This window comes from Eleutherodactylus coqui, chromosome 7, assembly GCF_035609145.1.
Source record: "Eleutherodactylus coqui strain aEleCoq1 chromosome 7, aEleCoq1.hap1, whole genome shotgun sequence".
NCBI classification, from domain to species: Eukaryota; Metazoa; Chordata; class Amphibia; order Anura; family Eleutherodactylidae; genus Eleutherodactylus; species Eleutherodactylus coqui.
This window is the reverse complement of record NC_089843.1, coordinates 211,699,584-211,713,153: the sequence shown is the minus strand read 5'-3', so window position 1 is coordinate 211,713,153 and position 13,570 is coordinate 211,699,584. Positions and strand designations below refer to the sequence as shown.

General features: G+C 43.8%; 1 protein-coding gene across 2 annotated transcripts in view; it reads right to left on the bottom strand.

Annotated features, from left to right (window-relative positions):
* IDUA (alpha-L-iduronidase) overlaps positions 1-13,570 on the bottom strand; it is a 131,875-nt gene that overhangs the window by 33,433 nt on the left and 84,872 nt on the right. For both annotated transcript variants that reach the window (XM_066574323.1, XM_066574324.1), the window contains exons 6-7: positions 12,948-13,150; positions 7,863-8,042 (exon numbers count right to left, since the gene is read on the bottom strand). In XM_066574323.1, the coding sequence (XP_066430420.1) occupies positions 7,863-8,042; positions 12,948-13,150 (383 nt within the window). The remainder of the gene's footprint in view (positions 1-7,862; positions 8,043-12,947; positions 13,151-13,570) is intronic.

Genomic DNA, 13,570 nt, shown 5'->3' with positions numbered 1-13,570 from the left:
GCAATGTTTTTCACGCAGCTCACACGTCTCCACAGGCGTAAGGACGGACACAGGCTGGACAAATAGATTTCTTTTCAGTTTTTTCCCACCAACAGGCAGCACTGCGTATATTCAATGAACCTGCGAAGTTTAATAACTGCGCTGTGTCCCTGCTTATGTGTCACAGAACGTGAGGGTAGCAGAGTTATTAACTGTGGCAGAGCAGGTATTTTTTTTCCCAATTAAGGAAAGCAAATGGCGAAGCCAGCAGTAAAGCGTAGCTGGCTGCGTATGATTTAGCAATGTTTTTCACGCAGCTCACACGTCTCCACAGGCGTAAGGACGGACACAGGCTGGACAAATAGATTTCTTTTCAGTTTTTTCCCACCAACAGGCAGCACTGCGTATATTCAATGAACCTGCGAAGTTTAATAACTGCGCTGTGTCCCTGCTTATGTGTCACAGAACGTGAGGGTAGCAGAGTTATTAACTGTGGCAGAGCAGGTATTTTTTTTCCCAATTAAGGAAAGCAAATGGCGAAGCCAGCAGTAAAGCGTAGCTGGCTGCGTATGATTTAGCAATGTTTTTCACGCAGCTCACACGTCTCCACAGGCGTAAGGACGGACACAGGCTGGACAAATAGATTTCTTTTCAGTTTTTTCCCACCAACAGGCAGCACTGCGTATATTCAATGAACCTGCGAAGTTTAATAACTGCGCTGTGTCCCTGCTTATGTGTCACAGAACGTGAGGGTAGCAGAGTTATTATAACTCTTGGAGAGCAGGTATTTTTTTTCCCAATTAAGGAAAGCAAATGGCGAACCCAGCAGTAAACCGTAGCTGGCTGCGTATGATTTAGCAATGTTTTTCACGCAGCTCACACGTCTCCACAGGCGTAAGGACGGACACAGGCTGGACAAATAGATTTCTTTTCAGTTTTTTCCCACCAACAGGCAGCACTGCGTATATTCAATGAACCTGCGAAGTTTAATAACTGCGCTGTGTCCCTGCTTATGTGTCACAGAACGTGAGGGTAGCAGAGTTATTAACTGTGGCAGAGCAGGTATTTTTTTTCCCAATTAAGGAAAGCAAATGGCGAAGCCAGCAGTAAAGCGTAGCTGGCTGCGTATGATTTAGCAATGTTTTTCACGCAGCTCACACGTCTCCACAGGCGTAAGGACGGACACAGGCTGGACAAATAGATTTCTTTTCAGTTTTTTCCCACCAACAGGCAGCACTGCGTATATTCAATGAACCTGCGAAGTTTAATAACTGCGCTGTGTCCCTGCTTATGTGTCACAGAACGTGAGGGTAGCAGAGTTATTATAACTCTTGGAGAGCAGGTATTTTTTTTCCCAATTAAGGAAAGCAAATGGCGAACCCAGCAGTAAACCGTAGCTGGCTGCGTATGATTTAGCAATGTTTTTCACGCAGCTCACACGTCTCCACAGGCGTAAGGACGGACACAGGCTGGACAAATAGATTTCTTTTCAGTTTTTTCCCACCAACAGGCAGCACTGCGTATATTCAATGAACCTGCGAAGTTTAATAACTGCGCTGTGTCCCTGCTTATGTGTCACAGAACGTGAGGGTAGCAGAGTTATTAACTGTGGCAGAGCAGGTATTTTTTTTCCCAATTAAGGAAAGCAAATGGCGAAGCCAGCAGTAAAGCGTAGCTGGCTGCGTATGATTTAGCAATGTTTTTCACGCAGCTCACACGTCTCCACAGGCGTAAGGACGGACACAGGCTGGACAAATAGATTTCTTTTCAGTTTTTTCCCACCAACAGGCAGCACTGCGTATATTCAATGAACCTGCGAAGTTTAATAACTGCGCTGTGTCCCTGCTTATGTGTCACAGAACGTGAGGGTAGCAGAGTTATTAACTGTGGCAGAGCAGGTATTTTTTTTCCCAATTAAGGAAAGCAAATGGCGAAGCCAGCAGTAAAGCGTAGCTGGCTGCGTATGATTTAGCAATGTTTTTCACGCAGCTCACACGTCTCCACAGGCGTAAGGACGGACACAGGCTGGACAAATAGATTTCTTTTCAGTTTTTTCCCACCAACAGGCAGCACTGCGTATATTCAATGAACCTGCGAAGTTTAATAACTGCGCTGTGTCCCTGCTTATGTGTCACAGAACGTGAGGGTAGCAGAGTTATTATAACTCTTGGAGAGCAGGTATTTTTTTTCCCAATTAAGGAAAGCAAATGGCGAACCCAGCAGTAAACCGTAGCTGGCTGCGTATGATTTAGCAATGTTTTTCACGCAGCTCACACGTCTCCACAGGCGTAAGGACGGACACAGGCTGGACAAATAGATTTCTTTTCAGTTTTTTCCCACCAACAGGCAGCACTGCGTATATTCAATGAACCTGCGAAGTTTAATAACTGCGCTGTGTCCCTGCTTATGTGTCACAGAACGTGAGGGTAGCAGAGTTATTAACTGTGGCAGAGCAGGTATTTTTTTTCCCAATTAAGGAAAGCAAATGGCGAAGCCAGCAGTAAAGCGTAGCTGGCTGCGTATGATTTAGCAATGTTTTTCACGCAGCTCACACGTCTCCACAGGCGTAAGGACGGACACAGGCTGGACAAATAGATTTCTTTTCAGTTTTTTCCCACCAACAGGCAGCACTGCGTATATTCAATGAACCTGCGAAGTTTAATAACTGCGCTGTGTCCCTGCTTATGTGTCACAGAACGTGAGGGTAGCAGAGTTATTAACTGTGGCAGAGCAGGTATTTTTTTTCCCAATTAAGGAAAGCAAATGGCGAAGCCAGCAGTAAAGCGTAGCTGGGTGCGTATGATTTAGCAATGTTTTTCACGCAGCTCACACGTGTCCACAGGCGTTAGGACGGACAGAGGCTGGACAAATAGATTTGTTTTCAGGTTTTTCCCACCAACAGGCAGCACTGCGTATATTCTATGAATAATAACTGTGTTGTCGCCCTGCCTATACAATTCTTTCCCTGCAGTATCAATGGAGGGTGGAATGCTCTGCAGAGGCGATTTTGAGAAGCCCAAAAAAAATGCAGCACAGCCAACAGCAGCCTGGACAGTACTGCACACGGATAAATATGGCCCTAGAAAGGACCGTTGAGGTTCTTGAAGGCTACACTCACTCCTAACACTCTCCCTGCCTATGCAGCACTTCTGTCCCTAATGCCAGGTGCAACGGTCTGCAGAGGCGACTTTGAGAAAAAAAAAAATCCCACTGCTAACAGCAGCCAACACACAGCTATCAGTGGCCCTAATAAGGACCTTTGGGGGGTCTTGAAGCCTACACTAACTACCAATTCTTTCCCTACAGCAGCTCCGGTATAAACAGCACTGTCCCTCATCTAACTCACACCGCATCTGAGGCGAGCCGCGGGAGGGGCCGACTTTTATATTAGGCGAACACCTGATCTCGCCAGCCACTCACAGCAGGGGGGTGGTATAGGGCTTAAACGTTGCAGGGGGAAGTTGTAATGCCTTCCCTGTCTTTCAATTGGCCAGAAAAGCGCGCTAACGTCTCAGGGAAGGAAGTGAAAGTAACCAGAACACCGCATGGTGTTCGTCACGAATAACGAACATCCCGAACACCCTAATATTCGCACGAATATCAAGCTCGGACGAACGCGTTCGCTCATCTCTAGTTGTTACTCAAACAATCTACTGACATAAAGTTTAACTTCTTACAAATTCCCTTCTTTCTGAGGCCGCCCTAATATCACCATGAGAAATATTAACGCAAACTGCTGTATCCCTCATTGGCACCACGTCGTACTTCATGTCAAAGGGAGATATAAGACGACTTTAACCCCTTAAGGACACGGCCTATTTTGGGCATAAGGACACAACGATTTTAGGCGGATTTTCATCTTCATTTCAAAAGCCATAACTTTTTTATTTTTCCGTCGATGCGGCCGTATGAGGGCTTGTTTTTTGCGTGGCGAACTGTAGTTTTTATTGGTGCCATTTTCGGTTCCATAGACTATATTGTAAAACTTTTATTATTGTTTTTTATGATCGCAGGGAGAGAAAACGCATCAATTCTGCCACAGATTTTTTGTTTTGTTCTTCACAGCGTTAATTATGCAGCATGAATGACACAATACATTTTTTTCTGCAGGTCGGTTATTAATTTTTTTTAGGTTTTTGTACTTTTCCCCCCTTTTAAAAAAAAATTATTTTCTTTTCTAAATCTCTGCATTCAAAGTCCTGTAACTTTTCTAGTTTCCATGGACGGAGCTCTGTGAGGGCTTATTTTTGGCGTGACAAGCTGTAGCTTGTATGGGTACCATTTTGGAGTACATACAGCTTTACGAATCGTTTTTATTTGTTTTTTTGGGGAGATAAAATGAAAAAATAAGCATCCATGTCATAGACTTTCTGTCTGCTGCTTCTACTACATTTTCCATAATCCCCTTGGCTGCATCCCATACAGTGTGATACTCTCCTCCCAGACCTCATGACTGCTAAGCCCCGCCCCCTACACACACGATCAGCTCGCTCCGATCTCACTAGTGTTTATGATACTGATGAAGTGATGACGGCTGTCACCAGAACATTTCGATACGGAGATGGCAAACTCCCAGTATGAAACGGGATGAAGCCATGTGGGGTGTTATGTGTCATCACTGATAACCATGTGTGATGCGCCCTTTTCATGCCCACCGTGTGTTGACCCTGATTAAACTACCCTAAGATCCGGGCCGAAATCTCTTCCATCTTCCAAATGACATGACTAAGAAAATGAAACTTTTCCCCATGAAAGAGCTAAGGCGTTGCCCTGAGATAGACTTCCATTCTTGCCTCAGCAAAGGTCATTTTCAGACAGTAAAGCGATTGTTAGTTGAGCCTATAGTAGCGCCTCAAGTAACTGTAACATGAATTCATATTTCCAAAGCATTAAGCGACTGCCAGTCAAGCAATTGCCTATAGGAGTATGTAAAATTCATGTTATGGTTACTGATATTTCAGATACTACTTGAGGACATTGCTTGAGTGACTATCGCTCAATGCTTTAGAAAGCGGATTTTGTGTTACGCCTGCTTATATTCTAGATAATGCCAAAGGCAATTGCTTGACTGTTAACCGCTCAAGGCTTTGGAAATGCAAAGTCGTGTTACAGATACTTTTGGCATGAATTTGCATTTCCCAATCAGCTGAGCGGTTGCCAGTCAATCAATTGCCTATAACAAGGCCTAAAATATAAGTAGAAGTAACAAGACTTTGCATCTAAACAAGCAAGGACTCCATGTCTTTGAAATGTAAATAAATGGAGTGGCCTCTTATATTATAAACAATCGCTTGACTGTCAACCGCTCAAATGGCAATTTTAGAGGGAGAGACAAACGCTTGACTGACAACTCCTGAAATTTAAATTTATTTTTGAAGAGAGAGACCAACACTCAACTGGCAATTTTGAGAGAGATAGAATTGTTTGCCTGACTTCCCCTTCAATGGCAATTTTTATGGAGGGTGAGAGAAGGAGAGAGGGAGAAAATCGCTTGACCGACAATCACTCAAATGTCAATTTTCCATGGAAAGAAAGTGACAGAGAGACTATATTTTCTGAAACAGCAATAGAACTGCTTATAATGACAATAGGTTTAGCTCACTATTACTGCAGCCATCACCGGGTAGGATACATGGGCCGAGGTCAGATACACAGCGGTCACAGCACAGCAGTATTGTGCATGCTCAGCACCGCTGTCTCCTTCCAGCCCCGTCCGCTGATATAATACATCAGCGGACACGGACAGCACTTGAAGTCAATGCAACGGTCATGTTGTCAGTGGACGACCCAAAAATATACGCAAACATTAGAAGTGAAGGGCGCCATTTACTAAGAGCTACAAACACAAAGATAGGCAAGCAGGTATCTATATATATATATAAAGACGGAAGCTCTCACTGACTGACTGACTGACTGACTCGCCACTAATTCTCCAACTTCCCGATGTCGTAGAAACATGAAATTTGGCACAAGCATAGATTATGTCCAATATAGGAAAAGCTAATGGGTCCCAACTCGATTATTCAATTCTAGCGCAAAAGAACTAGCGTCCAAATTTTACGTACGGAATCTAATTCTCTCACTTTCCGATGTCGTAGAAACTTGAAATTTGGCACGAGCATTGATTATGTCAGAAATAGGAAAAGTTAATAGGTCCCAACTCGAATATTCAATTCTAAGCGCCAAAGAATTAGCGTCCAAATTTTACGTACGGAATCTAATTCTCTCACTTCCCGATGTCGTAGAAACTTGAAATTTGGCACAAGCATTGATTATGTCATAAATATGAAAAAGTTAATAGGTCCCAACTCGAATATTCAATTCTAAGCGCCAAAGAATTAGCGTCGAAATTTTACATACGTAATCTAATTCTCTCACTTCCTGATGTCATTTTATATAAAGGAAACATTGCATGGTTACCTCCCCGTGGTGTTTTCTGGGTAACACAAAGAACCATGCAAAATGGTGAACATATTTTTTTCCTCAGTGTCTCTAAAGTAACCAGGACTTCATAAGATTTTCCGTGTAAACACCAGAAAAACACCAGTACCAAATTAACTCGTTGAAGCCGGGTATATAAGCTAGTATAATATATACACAGGGCCACTCAGAATATCTGCTGAATGAAAAGACACAAGTAGGAAACTTTATAGAGCACTTAGATGGGTGGAGGAAAACATGTCGGCACTATGGTGGTGCCTGTGGACCATCTTGGTGGCAGCTTCTTGGATTTGGCCCAGAATCCTTCAATAGTAAAGGGGTCAGGTATACTAGATTTAGGGGCAAAATGTCATCAGAAATTGATAGGTGAAGTCGTTTTCTCAATTACATGCAGCTATTTTCAGGTTATGGATGATGTCATGTTGAGGATTAATAAAGTTGGATTATGTGGTATGGAAAACACCAATCATGTGTATTTTCAGGTACTAGAAGATTCCATTCGCAATCCAGGACAGAACTGAGATCATCCTGATAGTCGGTAACAGACGTTTACAGAAGACGGCCGAGGCTTTCAATAAAGAACACTCAGGAGGATAGCCAGGGAGCGCATGAACTTCACACATCCTCTGCTGCAGCTGCAGTTTGTATGGGGGTCACTTGTGTGTCTTGAGGGGGTCCTGAACAGTTGGTTGACCCACACAATGCTCCAATGCCAGTCTCCTGGTGCTTCTCTACGGAGTCTTTGTGAAAACAGCTAGCACAGAAGCAGAGCATGGACGACCAGTTTATGCTACCAGTTTCCCTAAACTTCTGAATGAGTTTCCTGACGGTTCCTGCGCTCACTGTCCGTCTTCCTGGGTGTTCGGGAGTGAAAGCCTCGATCACCACAAGAGCCATCAGGAAGATCTCAGCTCAGTCCTGGATTTTTAATGGCATCTTCTGGTACCTTTACTAATACTCAACATGACATCATCTACAACTAGAGAATGGTTACATGTATTGGCAATTTCTCATTAAATTCTGCCCTTAAATTATATATCATATGACTCGCCTTCCATTGAAGTTTCTTGAGCCGAATCCAAGACAGCTGCCACCAAGATGGTCAACAGGCACCACCATAGTGCCAATAAGTTGTCCTCCACCCATCTGAGTGCTCTACAGTGTTTCCTACTTGTACCTCTTCTTGTTCAGAAGATATTCTGGTTGGTCTTGCTGTCTGAATCACCCCGTATAACAGAGCTTCTTCTTCTTAGTACCATTATAATAAGACGTCCCGGAATACCCCTTTAAATTAGAGGATCTTTCCAATGTCCTGATAACAATAGGCTGGTGGTACAATGGCACTGCATAGCCCCTAGTATGTATTGTACACATTTCAGATAAGGAGAGAGCTACTACTTCTATTACTCACAGTATAATAAACATGACATAAATGGTCATACCTTTACTACCATAGCTGCATATGTAACATCAGCCCTCCAAGCCTGTGGTGTGGACCAACCTACTAGAGGGTCCGCCTCATCGTTGTATATAGGAACCGGCTTGAACTGCGGAAAGTGCTGTTGAATTTCACTAACAGTGTCAATCTCTTGCTCCAAGATACGATAGGAGCTTCCTCCACCCTAGAACACAAAGCATTATTTTCAGGGACAATGCAGTGTCACAGTTCGACCACAAGAGGGCAATCAGATAAAGGGATAGCGGTGGATGGCTTTACAGCGGGAGCAGCTTGGAGGCTAAATGGTAGGAAAGACCAAAGTATTCAGAACGTACATATATTCACATTGTGCAGACCATGCATAGCTTTAATTGCAAAACAATATATACTTACTTTTCTTTTAAGGACTTTTACTGTCACCGTAGCAGTTAATCCTTTAATTAAACAATTGAACCGAAAGGACCACAAATTATAAAACTTAACTTTTATTAAAAGGCGAACCAAACGATTTCTATTGTGACCGCGGTCACACTAAACTAAAAACCATAGGGGTTCATCTCTTGACAACGTGGTCCGTAGTGGTCCGTCACAGTATTTGATATGACAGTATCCACTGCTGGTACCACTGATAATTTAGAACAGCGATAATTCGCTAGACCCCCGGATGAGCAATGGTTATATTGGTGGCTTCGAGTCTCGAATGCTACTAATCTGATGTTCAATTCTTTGCCTCCACTGTTCTGTGCAGGCAAACTTTGATACTTCGGCTATTTGATAGTATATAATAAGATCATGCATGTCACTCCGAGGACAGAATATATATCGTGTATCCCTATTTTTCAACCGTCACGTTCCTGCACACTTAAAGGGGTTGTCCCGCGAAAGCAAGTGGGGTTCAGCACTTCTGTATGGCCATATTAATGCACTTTGTAATGTACATTGTGCATTAATTATGAGCCATACAGAAGTTATTCACTTACCTGTTCCGTTGCTGGCGTCCCCGTCTCCATGGTGCCGTCTAATTTCAGCATCTAATCTCCCGATTAGACGCGCTTGCGCAGAAGGGTCTTCTCCCTTCTCTTGGTTCTCGGCACGAGCTGCGTTCTGGCTCCGCCCCCTTCTACGCGTCATCGCGTAGCTCTGCCCCTTCACGTGTGCCGATTCCAGCCAATCAGGAGGCTGGAATCGGCAATGGACCGCACAGAGCCCACGGTGCACCATGGGAGAAGACCCGCGGTGCATCGTGGGTGAAGATCCCGGCGGCCATCTTGGTAAGGTAAGTAAGAAGTCGCCGTAGAGCGGGGATTCGGGTAAGTACTAAACTTTTTTTTTTTTTAACCCATCCCTTGTGTTTGTCTCGCGCCGAACGGGGGGCCTATTGAAAAAAAAAAAAAGCCGTTTCGGCGCGGCACAACCCCTTTAAATGTCAGATGGAGTGCCTTATGAGGGTATGTGTCACTTTCAAGGAAACAACTTCCTCTATTTCTATTGTGCACCCTTATCTAGGTACCACACTCTCCTCTGATTATCATAAGTGTCTAACCACACTGATGGGGATCAGTCCACATATTAAAGGGTAGGGTCTCTCCAGTGTATATTATGTTTTTGGTGACACACTGTCCTTTCTGTAGTTATCTACATGCATCAGTGGGGATTAACCCATATATTGATCTGATAGTCCTGTATATGAACTCTCCTATAGGTAGTATCAGCGTGAGATGATCACCTTTATTTAAAGTGTCACGGTATACTGCTTAATACTGTCTTATTGCATCATTAATCTCATGCTGATGCACTATCAGTTCACACATGACTTAAAGGCCACAGCTATCAGAATTATTTCTGCACGCTCATTATCTCCTATACAGATCATACAGTTAGGGCCAGAAATATTTGGACAGTAACACAATTTTCGCGAGTTGGGCTCTGCATGCCACCGCATTGGATTTGAAATGAAGCCCCTACAACAGAATTCAAGTGCAGATTGTAACGTTTAATTTAAAGGGTTGAACAAAAATATCTGATAGGAAATGTAGGAATTGTACACATTTCTTTACAAACACTCCACATTTTAGGAGCTCAAAAGTAATTGGACAAATAAACATAACCCAAACAAAATATTTTTCTTTCAATATTTTGTTGCGAATCCTTTGGAGGCAATCACTGCCTTAAGTCTGGAACCCATGGACATCACCAAACGCTGGGTTTCCTCCTTCTTAATGCTTTGCCAGGCCTTTACAGCCGCAGCCTTCAGGTCTTGCTTGCTTGTGGGTCTTTCCGTCTGAAGTCTGGATTTGAGCAAGTGAAATGCATGCTCAATTGGGTTAAGATCTGGCGATTGACTTGGCCATTGCAGAATGTTCCACTTTTTGGCACTCATGAACTCCTGGGTAGCTTTGGCTGTATGCTTGGGGTCATTGTCCATCTGTACTGTGAAGCGCCGTCCAATCAACTTTGCAGCATTTGGCTGAATCTGGGCTGAAAGTATATCCCGGTACACTTCAGAATTCATCCGGCTACTCTTGTCTGCAGTTATGTCATCAATAAACACAAGTGACCCAGTGCCATTGAAAGCCATGCATGCCCATGCCATCACGTTGCCTCCACCATGTTTTACAGAGGATGTGGTGTGCCTTGGATCATGTGCCGTTCCCTTTCTTCTCCAAACTTTTTTCTTCCCATCATTCTGGTACAGGTTGATCTTTGTCTCATCTGTCCATAGAATACTTTTCCAGAACTGGGCTGGCTTCTTGAGGTGTTTTTCGGCAAACTTAACTCTGGCCTGTCTATTTTTGGAATTGATGAATGGTTTGCATCTAGATGTGAACCCTTTGTATTTACTTTCATGGAGTCTTCTCTTTACTGTTGACTTAGAGACAGATACACCTACTTCCCTGAGAGTGTTCTGGACTTCAGTTGATGTTGTGAACGGGTTCTTCTTCACCAAAGAAAGTATGCGGCGATCACCCACCACCGTTGTCTTCCGTGGACGCCCAGGCCTTTTTGAGTTCCCAAGCTCACCAGTGAATTCCTTTTTTCTCAGAATGTACCCGACTGTTGATTTTGCTACTCCAAGCATGTCTGCTATCTCTCTGATGGATTTTTTCTTTTTTTTCAGCCTGAGGATGTTCTGCTTCACCTCAATTGAGAGTTCCTTTGACCGCATGTTGTCTGGTCACAGCAACAGCTTCCAAATGCAAACCCACACACCTGGAATCAACCCCAGACCTTTTAACTACTTAATTGATTACAGGTTAACGAGGGAGACGCCTTCTGAGTTAATTGCAGCCCTTAGAGTCCATTGTCCAATTACTTTTGGTCCCTTGAAAAAGAGGAGGCTATGCATTACAGAGCTATGATTCCTAAACCCTTTCTCCGATTTGGATGTGGAAACTCTCATATTGCAGCTGGGAGTGTGCACTTTCAGCCCATATTATATATATAATTGTATTTCTGAACATGTTTTTGTAAACAGCTAAATAACAAAACTTGTGTCACTGTCCAAATATTTCTGGCCCTAACTGTAAATAGGAGATAAGAGTTGTGTGGTTCTATCCCTCGCCTTATAACCACATGTCATTCACTAGGCTCTGTTTTATACTGATGCCCATTTAGATAATCTCTGTCACTAATAGCCCAACAGCTGCGCAGGAGAGTTTTAGCGCATATAGGGAACATAAATCGAGGGGACAAGACAAGTGTGGCAAACCACATCAGGGAAAAGTTTGGCAGCACAGAACAGTGGAGGCAAAGAATTGAACATCAGATTAGTAGCATTCGAGACTCGAAGCCACCAATATAACCATTGCTCATCCGGGGGTCTAGCGAATTATCGCTGTTCTAAATTATCAGTGGTACCAGCAGTGGATACTGTCATAGCAAATACTGTGACGGACCACTACGGACCACGTTGTCAATAGATGAACCCCTATGGTTTTTAGTTTAGTGTGACCGCGGTCACAATAGAAATCGTTTGGTTCGCCTTTTAATATATTGAAATTTAATAAAAGTTAAGTTTTATGATTTGTGGTCCTTTCGGTGATAGGTTCTTTTAAGGACTTTTGATCAAAAAGATGAAGTAAAACAAAATTAGTGAAATGAAGCATTTTGACAAAAATTTTCTAGAGTGAACTTAAAGGGGTTGTCCCGCGCCGAAACGGGGTTTTTTTTTTTCAAACCCCCCCCCCCCCCCCGTTCGCCGCGAGACAACCCCGATGCAGGGGTTAAAAAAGAACACCGGAGAGCGCTTACCTGAATCCCCGCGCTCCGGTGACTTCTTACTTACCTGATGAAGATGGCCGCCGGGATCTTCTCACTCGGTGGACCGCAGGGCTTCTGTGTGGTCCATTGCCGATTCCAGCCTCCTGATTGGCTGTAATCGGCACGTGACGGGGCGGAGCTACACGGAGGCGGCATCCAGCACGAGCAGCCCCATTGAAAAAAGAAGAAGACTGGGACTGCGCAAACGCGGCTAATTTGGCCATTAGACGGCGAAAATTAGTCGGCTCCATGGAAACGAGGACGCTAGCAACGGGACAGGTAAATGAAAAACTTCTTATAACTTCTGTATGGCTCATAATTAATGCACAATGTACATTACAAAGTGCATTATTATGGCCATACAGAAGTGTATAGACCCACTTGCTGCCGCGAGACAACCCCTTTAAATACCTAGAAGCTAATTAGATGACAGCTGAAAATCTATTCAGACCAATAAAAGGCAGAAAATATATGAAAAATGTATATATATATATATATATATATATATATATATATATATATATATATAAAAGCTTTATTCCCATCTGCATTGTAGCTCTTGCTGAGGATCCATCCCGAAAATCGTTCAGCGTGCTGCACAATTCAGTCTGGGAAAATGCCGAATGGCATGGCTGAAGCCACGTGGACCCCAATATACTCAATGGGGTCTGTCTGGCACCATTCGATCCCATCATATGATGAGTCAGTTCCCAGCAGGGATCCCGTTTTCCTCCATCCATTACGAAACAGGCGAATGTAACGCGGCTGTGAATAGAGCCTAACGCATCCCAATATTAGTATATTAGTGTTTTTGGATGACAGAACGAACCTTCTTATGCAGAGCGATGTAGTCTAGTCTCACCCCCAGCTCCCCAGTGAAGACGTTGGTGCCGTTATAGCAGTGACTCAGTAGACCCCAACACATAGGCGATTTTGGTGGGGAGTGGCATGAATCTCCTGGGCCACCAAATTTTAAGTGTGGACTTGCTTGTTTCAGTCCTTCAGAGCAGGCATCGTAGTAGTTCTGGAAACCTGCGGAATTGAACAGGTTTGTGGCAGTTACTGTTGGCGGAAATGGACAGGAGACGAAAAGTGGCAACTTCTAGAGGGCCTTCATATTGCAGGTTCTCATTGCAGGCCTGTTCACACATGTGGGAGGCACCAGGCCCACAAGGAGAATTAACCCTTTCCAATCCAATTTGTATCCTGGTTTTCCTAGGGGGCTTACTCTTTTTCTGCTGTTATACAATGGCGCTATCTGCTGGCTAAAGCCAGTACTGCATGAGGTGACACGTTGGATAGGCTCAGACAGCAGAGAGGCTGGCAATATACAGTAAGAGAACTCTGACGGACGTCTTCCAACATCGGAGCTGTACAGCCTTAAATCATAATGTCTTCAGACGTCAGACAGTGGATTGGAAAGGGTTAATAAGAGTATTCAGACAGTTGTTA